Raw genomic sequence first — 25076 nt, 5'->3', positions numbered from 1 at the left:
GACGTTGGCCTGTTTTTTTTACAACAAATTTACTTCAAAAAAATAAGATGATAAAAACTTTTTTTTCCCTTTTTTTTCCTTACAATTTTTCCTCCACTTTTGTCAACGACTCCATCACATTGCCCAAAAATATCTACAAAACGGAGCGGCAACGCGCGCCCCCCAGACACTAGTTATAATTATATTATATTATATTATATTATATTATAACTATATACTAATTGACAAAGTTTCGAAATAATAAGTGAATAGTACCGGTTTTACGCTTACCGACTTGTACGCTCCGCATAAAAAGTTGTACCCACAAGGGTAGTACTGTGCTACAGTAGTTTTTTTTTTTTTTTTTCCCTCATTATCCCCTAAAATTTTTACTAAAAGACTGTACAAAAACGTTGCCCCCATTTTTTTAAAACTAATTTTCATTAAAGTTACTACTATATACTAATTACTTTACTACTACATACAGTAGCGGAGACAGGGAGGGGACAGAGGGATGCTCAGCCTCCCCCAATAGACTTAATTTCAATGAAATATTAATAGCATGTATTTAATTATTTTGAGTAACCCTCCCTCAATTAATAATTTAAACCAATTGTTTGGGTTATCTATCTTCCAAACCTGAATACAGATTAATGTTAACTAAAACATATTGTATAAGTTTGCTTATCAAGCATTTAGATGGGCCATATCTGTTTTCATAATGCAAGTTTTATAGTAGCATTTTTTTTCGTTACTCATGCTTCGTAAAGTAATTATCTATATATGTATCAAACAAATAAAATATGTTATACATAGGAAATTAGCCTTTTTTAGTTTGTTTGGTTTGCCTTTTTTAATTATCGAGTAAGCCTCCCCTGTCGTTAAATCCTGGCTCCGCCCCTGACTACATACTAATTCTTACACAATACAGTACTGTGTTACGGTGTTTTTCTTTTTTTTCCTTTTTTTTAAAATTCTCCCCTACTAACTTTACTAAAGGACTGTACAGAAACGTTACTCCCAATTTTTTTAAACTATTTTTTATCAAAAAAAACATTATGCTTACTTCTTATTTTGTTATTTTACCATTCTTTTTTCCCTACATTTTTCTAAACATTGCCAAAAAAATATTTACACGATAGCGCGGCATCGCGCGCAGCCTAACACTAGTTTTAACTAAATATTGAATATTCTAGGTTACATCAGAGTCTCAAATTGGGCTTACAAATCATTCTAGCCCATTTGACAAAAACAAACAAGTTTTAAAAGAGACATAAAGACCCATACTCTTTTATAACTATCAAAAAATTAATAAGGACTACAATTTGCCCCATTCTTGCACACTATTAAGAATTCGCAGGATGCATAATCGTCCACGGTTGATTTGCCCATACGTAGAACTGATGATTTTCGCACTCACCCAACCAAAATTACTGACCGTTAACCGATCAAAATCACACCGCAGCGAAGCGCGGGTTTATTTTCTAGTTCATATTAAACCTGAACAAGGAAAAAACATGTTATGGAGTAATTGTTAAGCATTATGTTGATTTTTTATTTGATTTTTAAGAATGTGATAGTTGGTAGGCACTAGGTAATACTAGTGGAGAATTTAGTAAGATGAAGCAAAGTTAAAATGTTTATCAGATTGGGTTTCAGATTCTTTTATTCGAGTGTTTTTAGTTGAATGTTTAAGGCAAGTAAATACCGAACTAAATTGATTTCAAATCAACCAAAAAGGTTCGGGTTCAAGTCCCGTTGTGGTCATATTTGTGGATAAAAATGTATTGGGTGTGTGAGTTGTCGTTCTAGAAAAACTGATTTTAAATGGTACTGAATCAACTTAAATCGAATTCAATTTAAATTCAAGCTTAAATAATCCTAATTTTTTGAAAAACATATAAGTGATTCATAAGTAAATATATAAATCGTAAGATAATAATCGGAGCTCTTTATATATATACTTAAATTTTATATTTAATAGAAACAATAGAAGAAGAAATAAATGTTACTACTCTGCAACTACATGTACTATGTAACTATAATACATCATGTAAAAATATTTGGCCTTTTGCATCATTAACCACTCATATTATCAAAACTCAAGAATGTTGACGATGATTCACTGTATGTAACCACGGATAATTCCTCCCCATACACCGCGGGTCGGATGTTGGTTTGAACCGTTGAAGGATCGTGTGACGTCCTTATGGTTTCTAATTCCGAAGCCACTTCTTTCATTGTTGGCCTGTACTTCCCATTTAGATTCAAACATCGCATTGCAATGTTAGCTATTTTCGTAAGCTCGTCCCTTGAACCCTCTTTGATCACCATCGCATCAAAAATAGACATCGCACGACCTTCTTCCATGGCCAACATGAAGTAAGTAGCTAAACTTCTATGTTCACCAAATCTAGTTAGGGAAATCGGTTTTTCTCCCGTTAACAGTTCAACCAAAACAACTCCAAAACTATACACGTCACTCTTTTCAGTGAACTGGCTAGATTGAAAATATTCAGGATCTAGGTAGCCAAACGTACCTTTGACTAAAGTAGTCAAGTGCGTTTGATCTATTGATACCAACCTTGAAGTTCCAAAGTCAGAGACTTTGGCTCTAAATTTATCATCCAACAATATATTAGTTGTTTTGATGTCTCTATGATATATAGGAATGGAGGTTGCCGAATGCAAATAGGCAAGTGCTCCTGCAACCTCCGTTGCGATTTGCAGTCTCATGTTTAGGGATATAGGGAACTCATGAGTCTCATCGTGAATACGATCATACAACGTTCCGTTTGAAATGAATTCAGAAACTAATAAAGGAACCTCGGTTTCTAAGCAACACCCCAAAAGTTTGACAACATTTCTGTGATTGACTTGCGAAAGAACGACCACTTCATTGATAAACTGCTCTAACTGGCTTTCGTCAACTACTTTTGATTTCTTGACGGCCACGATCCTTCCGTCAACTAACATACCTTTGTAGACTGTACCTTGACCCCCTCGACCGAGAACTCTATTCTCGTTATAGTAGTCAGTGGCCTTTTCTAATTCACGAGACGTGAAAAGTATGGTTTTATCGACTAAAGATGGGTCCGCCTCTTCTTGTTGCGTTAAAAGTAAACCACCATTACGTTTAAAAAATCTCTTTCTACGTCTCCTGGCTATTGTTTTCTTGATTACTTTGTATAATGCGTAGATGGTTGCCGTAAGTAAAAGCGATCCCATGCTTATGCTAACACCTAAATGCAGGGCCAACAACCGAAATTAATATATGATCAAAATCATCATTATCATTAGGGCGAATTCCATTAAAAGGCAACCTTTTTACCTCAATTTACTATTTTAGGTAATCTATGCTTATTTTAACGTTTAAATGACTGTTCTATTAAATGTTAATCAAAAAGAGAAGTATGGTTACTTTTAGGTTAGAAGTCCATAAAAAAATTAACGATACTGCATTTTTTTAAGTAAATTATATGCAGGCCTGATCATTGGCACTTACTCGAGGATATGGAAGACCTCGTGAATGATGATTCTTACGAACTACGTAGTAATTATTTACTTAATTTTCGTTATGTTCATATTATGGGAGAACATTAACGGCACACGTTGTGCCAATTATCAAGCTTGCATATGTTCGTTATCCTCGTGTAAGTGTCAATGATGAGGCTTGCATACGATTTACTTAAAAAATGGAGTATCGTTAATTTTTTGACGGCATTCTAACTTAAAAGTAACGATACACCTCTTTTTGATTAACATTTGATAAAACAATATTTTAAACGTCAAAATAAACATAGATGAATTATAATAGGAAATTGAGGTAAACCTTTTACTGTAATTTGCTCGTATCATTTTATAAACTATAAAGAAGAAACAAAACTAATGCTTTAGGGATATGAAATTACATTAGCAAATATACATTTATGTTTTCTAGGGAAAAAAAAAAAACAAAATCTTTCATTAAAACAAAGGACTTCAACAAAAATTGAAGACCCTAAAAACAAACAACCTTAGAGAACCGAGCTCAAAACTAAACCTAACTAATCAAGTTCCCACCAAACGGCCTTTCCAAAAAAAAAAGTTCGCACCAAACCAAAAGCTCAAGAATACAAAAAATAACAACCAAATAAAGAGGAAAGAGGGTGGCCAATCGAAATGTACTTAGAACGATTAGCAACCATCTATATCACACCCCCACAACCGCAAGTCAAAAAAGAACTCAAACATCTTTGATGAATTCTCCAAACTTCTTTATTTAGCAAATATACATCTATAGTGAGATCAGAACTTTTTAAAGAGTAGATTACTGTACAAGAAACATAAAAGTACAAAATACGTAATTTACCTAGAATAACACCCATGGATGATTTGCTTCTAGAATTATAGCGGTCTAAGTCGATAATATCACCACAAGTGAAGTTCCATTCACTAGTCATGGCGTAACCATCACGTATTTTCTCGTACTTACAAGAACCTCCATTATCGTTGCACGTAATACATTCTTCAAGCACTAAAAGCACATCATATTAGAGAAAATGTGGTGTTAAAAACTATGTGCAGATGTTATCAAGAACAAACAAAAATATGTATAGAAATATATAGTTACATACCCTCACATCCAAATGATAAATAGGTATTCCCTTCCACTGGCCTCCACTCAACACATTTCCAAGAATAGACTGATGTATTATTACCCAGATCAAATTTAACTCTTGAAAGTACCGCTTCCTCATAACAACAATTTACGCGTTCGATGTCACCTTCTGACAGAGTCCACGTAAGTGACACAGGAACAAAAGTGTTGTTTGCAGACATAGATTGTCGTTTAACATATGACATGTCATCAATTAAGAAGGCGGACCCACAAGCTCCATCTCTGCTTTGTGTTAGGTTCACACTGTATTGCTTAAGATTATAAGGAATTGTCGTTTGGCTACAAGTAACGCCAAGGCAGTTATTATCATCAACAACACTGTCATTGAGACACGTTGTCGAACACCCGGTGAGCGCACTCCCCTGGTCCAAGATGAGAGCGTTGCCACACCCCTCAATCACAAATTTGTTGTGAGATTTCGAATAAAGGAATGGGCTGTTTACAAGATTCACACTTGTAGTTTGACTTTTACTCTGGACTTGATTTTGACAGTGAGTGATTTTTGGTGTGTTAAGAGTTATTGTTTGATTTCCCAAATCTACACTTAACACTTCAAGGTGATTGATTGCAGACAGATATGGTGTCGATGAGTTGCAATCAATCGCATACCATTCGTTTAACGAACAGTTTGCCCCGATCCCAAATGGGTATGGAATCCTAACATTCCCACATGTATCATTGCACCCTAACTGAGCATAATAAGGAACTGCTATTGATGTTGCTGTTAATGAAAGTAATGTAAGTATATGGTATACTTTTAATGACTTCATGTTTTGTTAAAGTTCAATGATTCATACTTGAAAGTTATAAAGTTATAATGGTGACCAAAGAGCCTTACAAGTCAACTAAAAAAAATCAGAGCTTTCAAGTTTCAACATATTGGGTCAAGTTTAGAGGATGGACTTGTTCTCCTAGATTAGGATGGTTACCAAAAATTCTAACTATTGAATAATCTAATCTAGTTTTATTGATTTATAAAGATTTAGTTAAAAATAATACTCGTATATTAGTGAAATTGTGTTTTTACTCAAATATGTTTTTAATAAAAAGTACTCCATTTGTTGATTATGTGTCATATTCATATTGTTAACGTTAATGATTAAATGAATTATAAAATTATAAATATGAGAAGAAAAGGTTCGAAATAGTCACTATATAACCCAATTATACTTTCTACATCTGAGTTAAAATCCTTATACTCCCGGTACCATGAAATGAGATAACCATTATGTATTTTGATATTATGGGAGTAGAAACAAAATATATAATTCAAAAGAGTTGCTATCCTGAATTAAACAAGATATATATGGGGAAAAATGACATACAAAGACTATTTATGGTTAGTTTTCTTCCATGTATCATCTAGAAGGTTTGAACATTCATGCCTTGTTTAGTGTGTTCATGCTAATTGGGGAAGTGCATGATGCAAGGCTATAACGAGGCCAGTCTTTTGGGCATATTTGACTTTTTAATTCAATAGGCCCATGATTATTTATTTTAGGTTGACTTTGAAGAATGTATACGTGTTACCTTTTCAAATGCCTTTACGGGGAAATCTAGCTATCTATCATTCGAGTTATAATATCATGGTGATTTTAAATTTTGGTTATCAGTGAAACAAATTTTTTTATAGGTGAAAGTGCATTATATTAACAAATAACTGTACAATACATGGGTAGTGCATACTTATAGTTTTGGTTAGAAGAAATGGATATGGTTGCTTTGTATTTGTAAATGGATGTTATCCCTCATAGGTGGGAGGAAGTAGTGGGAGGGGGATGACTTGATTATAAAAGGAGTGGTAAGCCTCACTTTCAAATTACACCAATCAATACACTTTAAGTATTTGATTATTTCTTTCTTTCTTACCCTTGTTTGAGAGTTGTATTAGTTAAATATTTTGGAGAGTGTAGTTGGCTTAAGAGAGTCGTCTATATCATTGTAACAATTTGTGATATAGTGTATTTCTCTCTTTGGGGGCTGGTGGTTTTTCTCCTGTTTTGGAGTTTCCACGTTGAATCTTGTGTTGTGTATTGTTCTTATTTCTTTACTATTATTGTTGGGCTGGGTGGTGGGAATTAGTGAGACCGTAATTTTCCAACAACTGGTATCAGAGCGTCAGGTTTGACGAGGGTCTCGGTTATAGGAGTCGGAGTATGCTCTGTGGTTGCCACGGGAGTGGATCGTCCACATCAGAAACGAGTTCTATTGATCGTATAGGGTATCTGGTTAGACAATATTTTTTCTGATTCGTAGTAATAGTTGGATTTGTTAGTGGCGAGTTGTGGATTTCCGATTTAAAGGGTCCTGGCTACCTGCTACATCTTTTGGCTATTCGAAACGTGAGCAAAATCAGAGAAAGTGTTGTTTATAGGATACGTACACGATGTCGAAGTTCAGTCCAATGAGGTTTGATGTAGAGAAATTTGATGGGAGGATCAATTTTGGCTTATGGCAGGTTCAAGTCAAGGATGTGTTGATTCAGTCTGGTTTACACAAGGCTTTGAAGGGTAAACCCACCCTTGTTCCTGGCAGTGATTCTAGCAGTAAGTTCGATGAAGAAGAATGGAATGATATGGATTTGAGGGCAGAAAGTGCGATTCGTTTGTGTCTTGCAAAGAACGTGCTTGCAAATGTGCACTGGTTATCAACGGCAAAGGAGCTTTGGGTTAAACTAGAGCAGTTGTACCAGGGCAAGGGCATCTCAAATCGGTTGTGTCTTAAAGAACAATTTCATACTCTGCGTATGGATGGAGGTTCAAAGATTTCAGATCATCTAAGTATTCTTAACGGTATTGTTTCGGAACTGGAGGCTATTGGAGTTAAAACGGATGATGAAGATAAAGCTTTGAGGTTGATATTATCTTTATCATCGTCCTATGAGCACATGAAACCTATTCTAATGTACGGGAAAGAAACGTTGAAGTTTGAAGATGTTACTAGCAAGCTCCTATCCGAGGAGAAAAGATTGGAAGGTAACGGAGTCTCGTCATCAGAAGCTACGGTACTGTTGTGTTCGGATAGGCAGAAGAGAAACTCTAGAAAGAATCTGACATGCTGGAAGTGCGGGAAGACTGGACATGTAAGGGTTAATTGTCCCGGTGGAGCTAATCTGGCAAATGGCTCCAAAGATGCTAACATTGTCTCCGTCGTTACGGAGAGTGACTAATTCTTCTGAAGTCACGTCATCCCCATGGTGTGTCCGCGCCACCATGGAAAGGGATATTCGTTAGCGGTTCCACAATTGCACATGGGCATTGGTTTGGCGTTTATGCAGGTTGTGTGGTGGAAACGGATGTTGTAGCCGATGAAACTTCCAGGGAAAGCCAAACAGGAAGTTGCACCATAACAGTTCAGTTGGGTATACAACATGTGCCGATATAAAATGCTTGGAATGTGATATTCTAAGTGTTATACTCTTTATGGTGGAGTATGATAATTATGTTTAGAGTTATGATTGTCTGTTATGACAATGATTGTCGGGTCTTGACAATGTTCGATGAAGATGCAAATTTTATTTCTTGGGCTAGAGGTAATGTCAGCGGCATGAAGATGAGGATCTTGAAGTTGTCGTCGAGGAAGCATCTACGTCGGTTTCTTTTGCAAAGTGGAAGCATGGTTATCTTCTTCTATCCAAAAGGTGGAGATTTGTTGGTTATAGTTTTGGTTAGAAGAAATGGATATGGTTGCTTTGTATTTGTGAATGGATGTTATCCCACATAGGTGGGAGGAAGTAGTGGGAGGGGGATGACTTGGTTATAAAAGGAGTGTTAAGCCTCACTTCCAAATTGCACCAATCAATACACTTTAAGTATTTGATTATTTCTTTCTTTCTTACCCTTGTTTGAGAGTTGTATTAGTTAAATATTTTGGAGAGTGTAGTTGGCTTAAGAGAGTCGTCTATATCATTGTAACAATTTGTGATATAGTGTATTTCTCTCTTTGGGGGCCGGTGGTTTTTCTCTTGTTTTGGAGTTTTCACGTTAAATCTTGTGTTGTGTATTGTTCTTATTTCTTTACTATTATTGTTGGGCTGGGTGGTGGGAATTAGTGAGACCGTAATTTCCCAACACATACAACTAACCCAAACAAACAAAATACAGCAATAGCAAACAACAAAACATACAAGAGCACCCTAAACCCATTAAGGCACCCAAAACACCATGCTACCTTAGATCAAGCTGTCCAATTTTTCATGACACAAGGGCCTGTTTACCTTTTATTCTATTAATTCGGTTATGGATAAAGATGACAGAATGAATAATTGAGGACTATATGCATCTGGTAGAGAATAAAAATTGTTGTTTACTTTTATGATGTATAAATAACCTGAATGAGATTAAATGACCATTTTAACCTCTAAGGATACAATACAAAATGAAACCCATTTGCTATCATCGTTGATTATAAAAAAAGAATAACATCTCCATCATCATTCATCATACACAATAATCAAAACGTCAAATTTCATCTCACATAAATTGGCCAACGTCCACCGCCATTAAACGTTATAAGCATAACCCCAAATTTTATACCCTTCGAATAAACAGAAATACTCTACAATAACTTCATACACATAGCCCAAAATTTCATACATCCACAAATCAATTTAAACTCCTTACACCATTTGCAATTTTTCTCCAAGATCTCACATGTTTATTAATATCTTATCTTAGGGGTATGTATCATCTTGTTTTTTTTTTTTTTTTCTTTTTTCTTTTTCTGTAATCAAAAAGTTTTCACATAATTAAATTAGAGATTTACACAAACTCAATTTGGGTTTTCTAATCTTGTTTGTAGTTTTATTTATTGGGATATCTTCAACTCATGACCAATTCGAATATGCACTAAATGGTGGTTTGATTGGTGATTTACGATCTATTTAAGGTTTGAGGGTAATATGGAAAAAAAAAAGAGCTATATGGGGAGGACAGTGATTTTGAGGGTGACCCAGTTGTTCCCTCAATTAAGCAAAAACAATAAGTCTCAAGTAAACAAGGGGTAATGGTGACCGAATAATTTTTGTAGACCCTTAAGCCCATTAATCCAAAAGTAAACAGGCTCTTAGACCATGAATTTGGTGCTTATGAGCTTATCAATACATTTAATCAATGGAATGCAGCAGGATTTTAATATAATCTGAAGACACCGAGTCTAACACATGCGTCGAAAGTTGAATTTGGACCAAAATGTTCACAAACGTAAATTGTAAAAGTTGGATCAAAATTTAAGGTTTATGTACGGGAATTATACGGAGTATTAATAACAAAAATGCGGAATATGTTTATGTTTGAGCGAAACTAGCTAGAGTTTATTCTTAAAAGCTAGAGCTTATTATTATTTTTAAGTTCTTGGATCATAATGTTTACTCTTTATTACATATCAAATAAAGCTTATGACTTAAAACTTATTAAAATATTAAGCTCAAACTCTTATAAGTTAATTAACAAACATATTTTATAGCTGATTAACTAAAAGAACGACAATAACAATATGTTATAAATCTTGTATAAACAAAGGCAGTATAATATTTTGCTTTTTATAAGCTCTAGCTTCTTAATAAACTAGGTGCGATGAACTTATTTTCAAAGAGTTTATGATTGTCTATAAGTTCTACAATGTATCCACGACCAAATAGAGCTAATGACATAAAGCTTATTACTATTACTATTACTATTATATTATATTATATATATATCTAAAAGATAAAGCGGAAATGAATAGTGCTATTCATTTTTCACTTTATCCAAACTTAACCCCCTAACATTCATTAAAATACAAATCGAACCCCCCACTTTATACGTATATTTTTTCCCAAATTTCACAAGCTTAACCCCCTAACTTTTATTAAAATACAAATCGAACCCCCACTTTACTAACTTTTTTTTTTTTTTACTAATATTCAATTTTCACAAACTTAACCCCCTAACTTTTATTAAAATACAAATCGAACCCCCACTTTATACGTAAAGTTTTTTCAAATTGCACAAACTTAACCCACCAACTTTTATTAAAATACAAATCGAACCCCCACTTTACTAACTTTTTTTTTAAAATAAAACCCGAACGCTAAAAGAAGCAACTTTCACAAAAGGAACAACCCTTCAATGTTATGTCGAAAAAAATTCTTTTTTACAAAATAGATCAAGACTTTTTTTTTTAACTCGCATTCAAAACGGAGCCCCCGGCGCGAAGCGAGGGCTCCACAACTAGTTATAACTAATAGACAAAATTTGTCTTATTAGTTATGAATAGAACTATTTACTATTTCATTTTTTACACACCTAATTCCCTAACTTTCATTAAAATACAAATCGAACCCCCCCATTTTATAGTACTATTTAATGTTTCATTTTTCACACACCCAACCCCCTTACTTTCATTAAAATACAAATCGAATCCCCCCATTTTATACGTATATTCTAAAATATTATTTATCCTATCACTAACACTAAAAATATTGAATAATAACACTCACCACGCTATTACTGTGCTACTTTTTTTTTTTTGTCTCAAACGATAAAAAAGCAATTTTCATAAAAGGAAGAATCCTTCAATGCTACCAAAAGATGTCAAAATATTTTTTTTTACAAAATAGATCAACTAACTTTAAAAAAAAAAATCCGAACGCTAAAAGAAGCAACTTTCACAAAGGAACAACCCTTCAATGTTAAATGTCGAATTTTTTTTTTTTACAAAATAGATCAACACTTTTTTTTAACTCGCATTCAAAACGGAGCACCCGGCGCGAAGCGAGAGCTCCACAACTAGTTATAATCATAAGCTTAAACTCATATGGTCATATGAGTTTCAATAAGCTCATCGGTTAAATTGACCCTAATATTCCAAGAAACTGTGTTTCAATGTGTCTTCAGTTTTGCAAGTGCGTAATCAAGTTTTTTGAGCATAGATACCCTTTTTAATTAACAAAAACACAAACATATTTTTTTTTTCAAACTACAACAAATGTTATCAAAAACCACCTCTCTAGTAAAGAGCTAGCAAAGAAAGATATAAATGATTAGTTAGTCAAATATGTCAACTTAAAAGATGTTTACCTCTATATTTTAACCAAAAAAAGAACCGTAATGATACATAATCTTTCTAATAATTTACCGACTCTCTGCCTTTCGAAAAAAAAATTAATAATAATTTACCGACTTTCTCTAATTAAGATACGACACAATTGAACTTCATGGAAATTGAAACTGCCAAAGGAGCTTCGCTCGGTTGGCATTTGAAGGCCTCCACAATGAGTCCATGACTAAAATGAGGGAGAAGAATTACGTAAATTGCAATCAAAGAAGCATCGGGACGGGAAATAGTGAAAGATCTTAGACCAAATTATTAAGGTCGCGACTAAATATTAATCTTCATTTAGTTAATGAATCCAACGATGACGACGACAATATAAGTGGGGTATGAGGAAGGTATGATGTAGACAATTTTTCCTATTTTTTACAATAAAGAGAAATTATTTTTCCACTCACAGTAAAACACTTCAAAAGTATAGAAAGTCCTCCATCAATATTTTATGTAGAGATTGTTTTCAAAAGGAATATTTTGAGTGGTAATTGTATTATCTTTTAATATTTAAGTTGAATCATTGCAATAAACTTAAAGACAAATAAGAAACAAACATGTCTTCATTAACGACAAATTAAATTAGTGGTTGTAATTTATTTATACGATACACTCCTTTAAGTTATGAACGAGACGGGTGACCAAATGTTGGTTGTCCTGGTGAAACACCGTCACCGCATAAGATGACTTCATTTGCTGACAAGATACATAATGACTTAAATTATTACTAGTGAAATGACCTGTGAAATTACGAGTTTGTTTAAATGAAACAGCTTAATGATATGTTTTAGGTATTAAGTGAACGTAAATGTTAAAGTCATTTAGTTTAATGACCCGTGGAACCGCATATTCCCACTAAGAAACTTGTCGTTGTTTTTACAAATATATTAATATACTTAATTTAGTCAGAATACATGAACTACATTTATTCTCTAACAACTTTCTTCCAATTTTCATCACAATTATTATTTTTCTTATCATAAAAGCTATATTACAACATTTTATTGAGACATGTATTTTACATACATATGTAACGTAATTAATCCCGTAAAGAAAACCTATATTTAAATAATAATAATATAATAATATCCTGTAATAAAGTTTGGTCTAAAATTGAGTATATATATATATATATATATATATATATATATATATATATATATATATATATATATATATATATATATATATTTTTTTTTTTAATAATTATTATTAGTAATAACAAAGGTCTCTTAATTTTTTTTATAACTAAAATACTATTATTATATGAACTAAGTGAATTTCAATTAACTTAAATAAATAAATAAAATATTTAATTAATGTTAATGACATCATCAAGATGACTTATATATATATATATATATTTTTTTTTGATTTTTTCTTAACAAAGAAATTGGTCTAATAATGACATCATCATTATAGGATTTTAATAGAAACTATAGATAGCTTGTTGATTGCGCTAAAATTTATTTATTTTAATCACCATCTGCTCCAACTATTGTTACATGTGACATTATGGTTTTCTTTTATTAATTATTTTAAATTTAAATTTTTAAATTTAAATTTATAAAAGTTAATGTGACAATATTGTGTTGTAGCTCATGTGGTAGTGACATGCTTCTCTTAGCGAGAGGTCAGGAGTTTGACTCACGTGAGGCGCAACATTGCACACAAGGTTGCCCTTTACTCTTGAATTTCACCCAAGGGTGCCTTACGCACATCGCGTTGCGGGGGCAGTGGGGGAGGGGTGTTTTACCGCCCATGCCCTCGGATTGGACCGGGTTTCCTCCTAAACAGCAGTTGGGGTGGGTTATGCAACTCCAGAGAGATCAACGCGTGGGTGGTTAAGTCACCCTGGGTGATCCCCTTTTAAAAAAAAAAAAAAAAATGTGACTTATATTTACTCATCAAGTATATAATTCATTAGGACCCCTATACTAGTTAATACTTAATTATGTATTGCGTAGAAAGGAGATAATGTAATATGGGTAATGGGTCTGTTCTCATGGAAACTGCAAGTTAGGCTACTAGCTGATTGGGCCTCAATGTTTATTTCTTGCATTAGTCCAGCCCAAATATATTTAGTAACGTTCGTTGTTCTTGAATTAAGTGGTTCCTAAATCGATCAAATTTGTGCTTGATTTCAAAGCGCTTTTAGAGTTTTAGGAAAAGAAACACGAAGCCCATCTTATGGTTGGTCTACAAAGTACAAACTTTTCCAAAACTGATTTTCCATAATTTCACTGAAATTATTAATTTCTTAAAAGATTTCACCTACAAATCATTTCCAGGTCACTTGCCAAATCTTTCCAGCCTGCTGTACACTTTTAGAATGTTTGACTTTTAAAGTCAACAACTTGACTCTAATAAATTCTTGAATCTTTACACTCAAATCCTGTACATCCCTTTTTATTCCTTTGAATATACATGTATTCCTTTCCTGCCAAATATTATATACAGTGGCAATCACAATTCTGGTAATTACACTCCAAATCTGCTTTTGAAAAGGGTATCTTTCAATTGTTTCTACAATAGAACCAATTTTGTAAGATATTGAATAGCAACTTAGTCTTCATGATTTCCCACACCTTTCTAGAATATGGACATTCAAAGAATAAATGAGTAACAGAATCAGGAACCCCATCACATAATAGACAACTATATGACTTAGTTGTATTCCATTTACTCAATATGTCTTGTGTAGGTAACCTATTCCAAATGGCCAACCATAATTTGGCACCATCAGACTAAACCATACAATATGATGCCAACCCTTTATAGCATTGTTGCATCTAACATCACACCATACGTGCCTAGTGGAATAGTCAAGAATATCACCATTGTTTGTTACCCACTTTACCACATCCTTCTTATTCTGCAGCATTGGAATTTGAACATGCTCAAATACAGAATATTTAGACCTCCATTCTTCTGGCCATGCATTACATGAACTTGCATATATTCTGCAACAGTGATATTATCTTGGATTCTAGCACAATATCTATCTCTTCTATTAACAAGTCAAAAACAATGGACCATTTCCATCCCATTTGTCAAACAATAAAGATGTCTGATTACCATTTCTAATTTCACATATCACATGATCTTTCACCCTATCCCTTAATCTCAGTAATTGACACTAATTCCAACTATTTTTACTTTCACCTTGAATCTCCCAAAATACTTCTATTTTTCAACTTAACCAAGTTAACCCACTGATACCACATAGAATCCTTTTTGTCAATTATTTTCCATAAATGTTTCATAATCAATACCTCATTCCATTCTTAATAGGTTTTAATCCAAGTCCACCTTGATTTTTAGGAGTACAAACTGTCTTCCATGCAATCTTTGCCTTTCCCTTAGCACTATCCCCTTGACTCCAAAGGAAGCCCTTAAGAACTTTTTCAATACTTTTCACCACTGAAGAGGTAAAATGAATACAGATGCCCAATACACATGCAATGAACTCAATGCAGAATTTATTAACAGCAACATTCCTGCATATGACAACTTCTTATTTCTCCAGTTATGCACGTTTTGCTTTACTTTATCAATAAGACTACTGCAATCACCAACACTTAATCTTTTAGCTAATAATGGAATCCCTAGGTATCTCACAGGTAGCTTACCCACCGAAATGGGCATGATCTGCAGGATTTTCAGTCTTGTAACATGATTAACACATCCAAAAAATAAAGTGCTCTTATTCAAATTAGGATATAACCCTGACACTTTACTAAAATCCTCCAAAGCCTCTTTAATGACCTGCACAGATTTTTCATCTCCATGGCTTAACACAAGCAAATCATCAGCAAAGCTCATATGTGTAAGTTTCATTTCTTTGCACCCATGATGATATTTGAATGTTGGTGACTTCTTAATCTTTTCAGCCAAAATTAAACTGAATACTTCCATCACAAGTGTAAACAGATATGGAGAAATGAAACAATTTATTGGAGTGCATGTTAAAGTCCAAAGTATATTCTATTAATACAATAAGTACTTACTTCACAAACATCTTGAGTTTGAAAATTACAGAACAATTATTTATGTTAGAATGCTCGAAAGACATACAAAAATATTTTACTATTTAAGAAAAGCTAAATATATGTTGGTCAAGATAACATGCTTATCATAGGGTAGTGATATATCTACATTGTTTCTTGGCCAAATGATACGTATCAAAATCTGATCAAGATTGCAAGTAGAATGAATTACAATTCAGTAATTTTAAGGAAAACACTCTCAACCTTTTTATTTAATTATTTGTGTATTTTTATATTTCCTTTTTTGGTTAAAACAGTTAACAAAACAAATGACAATAATTAAAAGGTACATATTCGACCCAAGTATAATCATTATACGCTCATACACATTAATTGAATCCACCTACCTCCTTATAAGATAATAGGAAGGAGATGATGATTTGAAGCTCACATCAACCTGGTGGCCATTTCAATTGTCTTCCACCAAGAACGTGCAAGTGAAGATGGTAAACTGATTGACCTGCACACACAGATTAACATTTAACAAATCTGATTAAAAGACTGCTTCTTTTCATATTAAACTACTGGTTCTGCTATTTGGGTGGAGATAGGGTTCATAGCAGATATAAACACACAGCAGGATTCGAATCAAGAAAATAAAAGCTATAACATACATGCAGTAGCGCCACTGTTAATGACAACACGAAATCCATCAACAATGCCTTCTTTTTCTGCTACTATTTTAGATGCATGAAGAAGATGACCCAATATATCTTCGTGTCTTGATTCAGCCTTCATCATAATAACAAAACACAAATCAATCAATATTTCATGATTGCAAAAAAGATAAACCCTGGTGAAAACTAGATGATAACAAATGTATTGGTTAACAGTATGTCAGTATCCATAATCCATTTTAAAAAAAATAAATATATAGAAATAAATAAAACAGTATATGTGATCAGAAGTTTATAATACTTGCTGTCAGTAGGCCCTTACATCAAGATGGAGTACGTAAATATCGTTCTCGTGACAAAGGTAACTATATATTATTACAGATAAATACAAGAATACATAGCTATATACTTGAAATATAAACTATGTTCAAATAGGATCTCTATTATGAAAAAAAGGGGACTAGGGGAGTATAATATAATACAACATCAAATGTTTGTGTATGCACGTATTTGATGCAATCAATTGACATCCTTATATAGGTTTACTTTGCATCTTTTAACATTGGAGTTATAAAAATAGTTATTCTTATCCATGTCTTAGCATAAAACGTGCAACAAAAGTAAAATAATTAACCTTGCCAAGCTCCGTTAACCCGTCTCTGAGCTTTGGGATGATCAAAACATGAACGGGTGCTTGAGGATTAATATCACGAAAAGCTAAAACCTTTTCATCTTCGTAGACTATGCTGGACGGAATCTCCTTTGAAATAATCTTATCAAATCTGACACAAGCTCAAATGCACAAAGTAATATTAATTACTCAGTATGTTAATAAATCTGCCAAAAAAACTATAAGTTACCAGATCGGTTCATTAGAGGCGACTATATATCTGCTTAAAGCACTGCCTAAACGATCTTTGAAGCAATTAAAGCTACTTAAACATATAGTAAAGTTAAAACTATTCATACTGTAGCAGAAGATGTACAAACACAACATATGAGCACTTCATTTAGAAAAATGATAGAGATGATACATTGTTGGAGCTCCAGTGTTGGCTTCACTTGCAGCAGCTTTAGCAGAAGCTTCTTCATCATGTGTTGCACTTACACGAGACATGGCCCTAAATATACAAAATTAAAAAATAAAACACAAAAGAAGTAACATATTTAATCAGTTGAGCAGCCTAATTGAGGTACTAAGATTCTTTTATGTTGAGTATGTATCATATGTCGGACTAATTTCTGAATAGTTGCACAATTTATTAGAGTAATGTGTACGAACATATATTTCTTTTATGTCAAATACTTGAGCTTAAAAAATACAATTACTGAGCTAAAGTAAACCCTAAATTATATATCAAAGTAATGATAATGAATTATTTTAACACTAATATGGCTAAATCACAAGTTCACAGTTGAACTCACCCTCAAAAGTTGCTTTAACCTAAATGTAACCAACTAACAAAATTGGGGAAAAAGTTAGTAAATTTACCTGCGTGGTGAAAATTGGCGATGAATTGGGAGTGATTGAATGGAAAATGGTTTGTTGAATGCTCCGAGTGTTACGCTGGCACTAGTCCTGCTTTCAAATATAAAAATTGAAGACGAGGTAATAAACAGAATTGAAGAAGAAAAAATGTCCGGTGAGAATTACCGTAAAAACAGAGACGATCTGAAGGCAGCCATGAATTTGAAATCGTAAGGTCACAGACCTTGAAATTAAAATAACCTAATTTATGCCTCTCAAATTAGTACTCCACATACTAGTTCTTAATATCCTTAAATATTTAACTACTGTTATCTACTGTATTTTTTTCACCACATCAATATATTTATTTATTTTCCATATTTATTTATTTGTAATATGCCTATGAAGTGGCTGTAATCAAAGCTATAAACTTTTTATCTAGAAGCTTAAAATTAGAGTGACATAGGATCAAGTAGCAAATATTCAGTTTCACAGACAATGCTGCTTTCAGCCATCCCCTTTAGTTCCATTGTTGCTGCTTTAAACCAGGTCGCTCACACACACACCAGCAACAAAAAAGCTCCTGGTTGCTAGGGCTTAAATGAATTTTAATATTTTATTTTCAGATAACATTATTAATACCAAATTCACTTGATTATGCATACAGGAACAAGGAGATCAAACACTCTGTGCTAGTGTAAAGCCACAACAACAACAGCAACAACAATTTAAGTTTATACAAAGATTGGGCCCACCTTTATTTGCTGCATTTCTAGCCTTATCTCCTATTATCATTGCACCTCCAGGTAATCAAATTCTTGCATCATCCATTTTATTCAATTCAATTCAATAATTATAACCTAGTTGTAATCTAATTATGTGATATATGATACATGCCAAAGTTCATATCTATGTAACTTCATTGTCCAGATTTTATAATGTACAGAACAGAATGCTATAGAAAAAGAAAAAAAAAAAAGGTTCTATTTTAAGCAGATAAAAACGTAATATGCACGTGATCTTCTTTAATACTATCGTAATGCTTGATTCTATATAACTGCATTTTAATCAATATATTTAGTTGTTGGGGCTATATGTAATCTGATAATGCAATATTTAAGCATTTTAAATGTTCAAGAAAAGAAAAGAAGACATCATGTTTGGTTCCCCAATTTTGATTATTGTTTTACATTTCTCTCAACATGTTGTAGTCCTGTCCTTTTTTTTTGTAACTATTCTTATTTTTGGATTAGATACACAAGCAAATGTAATATTTATTGGATGTCATGGCTTTCTAAGCCGTTGTAACTGGTTCCCTTGTCATCTCTAGTGATTTGCTAGATAGGCGTTGTCTTTATAATATTTCAGCCATTAAAAAAAATAAAAAATACTCTCTTTGCTGACAATTTTGAACCGATAACTGGAATAATCGATTTTCATGGTGAAAGAATATCGATAATTAAACATACTCCTTAGTTAGAGGTTATATATATGTACTGTTGATATGTGTTGTTTATTATTTCCATGCTTCGTAGTGTCACATGCTCAAGCAATAGATGCACAAAGAGGAGCTTCCTTGTTTCGCCGTGCTTGCATTGGATGTCATGATGCAGGTGGAAACATAATACAACCGGTATATTCTGTTAACAATACATCAACTTTTAAAAGAACATTGCCAAATTTATACTATCATTTTGTATGAGAAAGTCAATAACAACTGTATCGGTTCTCATACTCCCATTTTTATGGTTTCCTCCAGGGTGCAACTCTCTTTCTAAAAGATCTTCAAAGGTGGCCTATTAATCTAGTAGTCGAATTATCGGGTCAAGATTAAATTTAACTATGGAATCAATTTATCTTATAAGTGGTTGTTGTGGTGCAGGAACGGAGTTGACACTAATGAAGAAATATACCGTGTAACTTATTACGGAAAGGGAAGAATGCCGGTAAGTTTCTTAAGTTGAATTTAATGCATTGACCTTTGACTTATATATAGATGCCTGCAGGGTTTTGGAGAGATGTGTACACCTAGGGGTCAATGCACGTTTGGAGCTCGTTTAAAAGAAGAAGAAATAAAACTTTTGGCTGATTTTGTGAAGTCGCAAGCAGATAATGGATGGCCAAACATCGGAAATGGTGAAGATTAATCCTTCTTGCAATCGGAAGAAGATGGTAAGTTTCAATTTAGACGTTCCTAAATATGCCCGGTTATGTAATAAACTGTACAATTTATAGTTATATGCTATCTTATTCAGACAGCTTCGAAATGTTAGTACTAAAACTTCTTATGCATAGATATCTGACTGTAATCTTTGATGTAAATTTTTTATGATGTCAAACTCTGTATATTTAGGCACTACTGTTAATCCATATCAAACTCTCAGTAGCGTTCGAATGGTACCTTTTCTTAGCCTAATGAAGTACGCTACAACTTTACAAGCGAATTAGCATAACAACTATGTCTAATGTCCAGATGGTACGATAGTTTTACCAAATGTAACACTCAAGCTCCAACTATTAATTCTTATTTGCCACGTAATCCTATACGCCTGTTTACTTCTACCATTTGTGACCTGTGCAGGTTCCATAGCTCCATTTGACCTGCGTAGGTAATTAAGTGTAAGTGGTAAGTTGTTGCAACCTATTATGGACTACTCAGATTGTTATGGACTTATGGTAGGTTTTGTTAGACATTGTAATGACCATTTAATCTAGTTTACTAATCTTCTTTTATTTATCATATAAAATAGTGAGTTAATTGAGAGGGTATTAGATTAGTTAAGTGTTGGTGATTTTGGTGTTATCAACAATTATTTTGGTTAATTGTGATTTACTTGAAAGTAAAAGGCTATTCAGTTATGCTCAATAATGAGTTTGGAGAATACAAAGTGCACGCTCATTCGAGCTAACTCGATGATGTCGCAGAAATATCGGGGGTTACAGAATTTACCAGTATTTTCTGTTGAATATGAAGGGTTACACCTGTTCATTTCGACTGTACTTTAACCGATTTTCGTTTTCACTCTATATATAGGAAACTGATGCTTTTATAAACTGAAACAGATTTTCAGACAAGCACTCTAATATTCTGGTTCATAATCTATTACCCAGAAACAAAGTGTAGTTCTTATCTTATCCCAATATCAATTTCATGAACCCAGTAGAAGGGTCGTATTACTTTATTAAGAAAGTATTTCAGGGTTCAATATTAATCCAAGATTATCAATTGCAAACCCATTTTTTAATATTAAGTATGATTCTATTAGGATAAGTATTTTTTTGCCAAAAACTTAGTGCAAAAAGTATATTACTAAAAGTGAGATAAGTTCACACAACAGATAACTGCTTGTGAGACAATGTTGGTTAAAATCGGGTGAAGTTTAAGAACTCTGCAGAGTCTTTCTACGACATCTCAGCGTTCAAGCATGAACTGCTACAAGTTACTATCGGTCTGAAACATGTTTAGACTAGCCATGATTATTATGCAGTTAATATTTTTGCAGGTTTTGTTGCTTGTTTTCCTCATATTCATGATACATAACAATCAGTAACTTTTTCCTTTTAGGTAATTATGATTTTGACAAGGTATCCTTTGGTTAAATTTGGTGTGTTCAATAGATGTTGGTAGCCAATAATTGTGCTGTTATATCTTAGAAACAATTTTTATGATTATTTTAAACAAAATGCATGAAGAATGTAACTGAACCATATGTTTTTTTTTAACGGCGATATCGACATCGAATGCTCTCATTTGTCACTCACACACGCGTTGGGAGGAAACTCTTCACACACCATCGTCGCATTGGGTACCCGGTGTGCTTTGGATTAAACTGAGAGGCTTAAGGCATGCATCGTATCACCCGAACGGAATCCTTGAGAAAACCCCCCCTCCCAGGATTTGAACCCTCGCATATTATTTCAAGGACGTGAGCCCAGGATCAACACAGTAGTTATACCACTCAGCTCGGTGTAATTGAACCATATGTTATGACCAAACCAAAATAATAACAATGCGTTGTATAACATTGACCCCTACGCAATTAGCCAAAGTCGCAAGTTAGCTCTTGCGACTCTTGCGTGTCCGAGATTCTATATAAAATCATCCCATTCGCAAATTGCAAGAGTCAGTTGCGACTTGATAGGGCAAATATGTGTATGTTTTAATTCCGGGGCAATATGTTATGGTACGTTCTTAAGGTGCATTTTGGTTATAAAAAGACGATTTTGTTTTTCTTTTCCATGGAGTTAAGTTCTTGCATGTTCATTTTTCATCTCTATTAATTCGTTCTTGAGATTTAGAAATTAGGTTTTTGTGTCTATCATAGCAATCTGGTTTGTTTAACTGAATCACTGTAATCTTCACTGTTTTGATTTGAAGATGCACATGATTGTGAACAACTTGTAAGTTTTGAGTTTATTTTGTTTTTTGCTTGAATCAATCTATTAATACGAATAGATTAAGTTGTGAAATTGCATCTTTTTAGTTTAATAACGTTTTGGTCAGAAGAATTAAAAGAAGTGAAAATATCGAAAATACTCGTCCATAAACCAGATGTCTAAAAGAATGACACGATGACACAAATTTAGAAGGTGACACAAATTTAGAAGATAAAAGATATGATCAATCACTTTCCTATTTATTCAAGATCACCCTTTTGCTCCATAAATTCCAAGGGAAATGAAGATACCTATAAAATGGTTTATAAAGTAGTGGACAAGTACTAAAAGTTTTAAAATTGAATAACTATGTTTCAAAAGAGTTTGTTTTTTAAAACAGTGTTTAAAGTGGTTGTTAAATTAACTTAATTCATGAAAAGTTAAAGAGACTGAATAATGTTCTCTATATGATGATAAAAGCAAAGTTTAGGTATGTCTCAAATCTCAACCACTACATTACCAACCTTAATGCAACCAACACTTCCAATTGTTTGAACTTAACGCGTACACGTACACATACACTTATGTCTTATACAATCATTTTTTTTATATGTAGCATACATAGACGTAGTTGTCAGTTGTTACGTAACATAGATATTGCTTGAAAGATAAAACATAGGACCGTCGAGATCTTTGTCTGTTTTTCTTTATTGAATTGAATGTTAACATAATACCACATTAAAAGAAATCGTAATGTCGTCTCTCTCTCAAGGTTAAATTAGGTAGATGTTTCTACGCTTTTGATTAATGCATTTACAGAACATTAACTAGTATAACTTGAGTTATGTTACATATATAACAAATTCAAAATTATTACGAAAATATTAACTAAGTAGTCGATAAGATTATCAGTCGTGAGCAGTCGGTATTTATCAAAGGGAGACAAATTTTGGACGGACCTGTGATCGTAAGTGAATTGATCAGTCTATACGAGAAGAAGAAGAAAAAATTATTGATTTTTAAGGTGGATTTCGAGAAGGTGTACTGATGTGCGTAGAGGTGTATACGAAATAGTTATATTTTTACTAGGAAATACTATTAAATACGATACAATTTTACATAAGTTATTTATTTATTTATAGAGTGGATATACTTAAACCTTGCTACAACACTTATAGGCAGTGTACCTAATCGTACAGTAGTGTAGTTTTTAGTAAGTCCGGTTCGTTTCACAGGGATCTAGCCAAGTTTAACGCTATATTTTTAAAACTATATTTGTAAATATATAAATATATATATAAGTAGTATTATTATTATAAAAGGGGTTTTTACCGTTTAATGACCGGTTTGTCGATTTTAAAACTTTTAGTCGCAGTTAAAACCTAATGTAAAATATTAAAAATAAAAATAACTTAATTTAAAGCATAAAGGAAATGACAATAATTAAAGTGCGATAAATAAAATTGCGATAATTAAAAAGTACGATAATAAAAAGCGCGATAAATAAAATGACAGTAAATAAAAGTGCGATAAAATATGAAATAAAGGAATTATGCTTATTTAAACTTCCGTAATCATGATGTTTGACGTGTTGATTTTAGTTTATTACTATGGGTTAATTGTCCTTTGTCCTGGATTATTCGATATGTCCATCTGGTTTTTGTCCATAACAGTCCATCAATCATAAATATAAAGTGCGAGTGTCCTCGTCAAATTATTCTTATATCCGAAGTCAAATATTTCAACTAATTGGGAACTTAAACTATAATTACACCAATTTTTCTTGTATGTAATTCACCCATGTTTTAATAAGTCCATTAACTATTAATCCATTCCTGTGTCCGGTTAAATGAACGATTATTAGTACTTATAAATATCCCGCCCATCGTGTTCGATCGAGTGTATATGGTTATTTATAGGTACGTCCAATTGTAAATCTTTATATTAAATTAACGAACTATCATTCAATTAAACAAATATAAAGCCAATTAATAGCCCATAATTTAATTCCCACAAGTGTCGTTCTTTTGTCCAAACCTCAATTATGGTACAAAGCCCAATTACCCCGTCTTTAATATTTAGCCCAACATCACGATTACTTCAATTTAAATAAGCATAATAATAACTTAGCTACGAGACATTAATTTAAAAAGGTTGAACATAACTTACAATGATTAATAATAGCGTAGCGTTACACGGACAGAATTTCGACTTACACACTTACAACATTCGCTAACATACCCTTATTATTATTAATCTTAAATTAAAATTAAAATTAAAATATAAATATAATTATATATCGTGAGAGAGAGGATAGAAAAAGATGTGTATTTTTCGGCCAAAACACGCGAACTTTATAGGACCTGAGCTGATACTGTGCACCATGCGATCGTATGGCATTTGTGCCTTCTGGCCATGCGATCGCATGGCCTTCTTTTACAGCTCACATACTTTTGTTTTTTAATTGCCGACGGTTTTAATAAATAAATATAATATATATATAATTTTTAAGAATTAATTATATATTATATTATATTCATGTGCATAGTTGACTTGTAATTTTTAGTCCGTTGCGTCGAGCGTTGAGAGTTGACTCTGGTCCCGGTTCCGGATTTTTGAACGTCCTTGCGTACTATTTAATATCTTGTACTTTGCGTTTTGCGGGTCGTACTCTTGTAACTTTTATACGTTTCTCATCAATAATTTGAACCACTTTGATTGTACTTTGTACTTTTGAGCTTTTTGGTCGTTTGCATCTTCAATTCGTCGAATCTGTCTTTTGTATTCACCTTTTATTATTTAAACGAATATTACTTGTAAATAGAACAATTGCAACTAAAAGC

At 32.9% G+C, this 25076-nt stretch overlaps 3 protein-coding genes across 3 annotated transcripts; 1 reads left to right on the top strand and 2 right to left on the bottom strand.

The window, feature by feature from the left end:
* Window positions 1–1909: 1909 nt before the first annotated feature.
* Window positions 1910–5409, bottom strand: LOC139901921 (wall-associated receptor kinase-like 9). The gene is made up of 3 exons (XM_071884585.1): window positions 4596–5409; window positions 4331–4495; window positions 1910–3221 (listed from the first exon to the last, which is right to left on the bottom strand). Exons 1-3 carry the CDS (start codon window positions 5407–5409, stop codon window positions 2059–2061), a joined length of 2142 nt encoding a protein of 713 aa, XP_071740686.1. The 3' UTR covers window positions 1910–2058.
* A 10454-nt stretch (window positions 5410–15863) lies between these two features.
* LOC139896756 (14 kDa zinc-binding protein-like) lies at window positions 15864–18193 on the bottom strand. The gene is made up of 6 exons (XM_071879392.1): window positions 18043–18193; window positions 17881–17967; window positions 17423–17503; window positions 17023–17170; window positions 16386–16503; window positions 15864–16231 (listed from the first exon to the last, which is right to left on the bottom strand). The coding sequence occupies exons 1-6, from the start codon at window positions 18072–18074 to the stop codon at window positions 16164–16166; spliced, it is 534 nt and encodes a 177-aa protein (XP_071735493.1). The 5' UTR covers window positions 18075–18193; the 3' UTR covers window positions 15864–16163.
* Window positions 18194–18248: 55 nt separating this feature from the next.
* On the top strand, window positions 18249–20439 carry LOC139896757 (cytochrome c6, chloroplastic). The gene is made up of 6 exons (XM_071879393.1): window positions 18249–18405; window positions 18524–18662; window positions 19392–19489; window positions 19616–19647; window positions 19739–19802; window positions 19863–20439. Exons 1-6 carry the CDS (start codon window positions 18355–18357, stop codon window positions 20001–20003), a joined length of 525 nt encoding a protein of 174 aa, XP_071735494.1. The 5' UTR covers window positions 18249–18354; the 3' UTR covers window positions 20004–20439.
* Window positions 20440–25076: the final 4637 nt, after the last annotated feature.

This window comes from Rutidosis leptorrhynchoides, chromosome 3 (assembly GCF_046630445.1).
Source record: "Rutidosis leptorrhynchoides isolate AG116_Rl617_1_P2 chromosome 3, CSIRO_AGI_Rlap_v1, whole genome shotgun sequence".
Lineage (NCBI taxonomy): Eukaryota > Viridiplantae > Streptophyta > Magnoliopsida > Asterales > Asteraceae > Rutidosis > Rutidosis leptorrhynchoides.
Note: the sequence above shows the minus strand (reverse complement) of the source record. Positions and strands in the feature narration are given on the sequence as shown.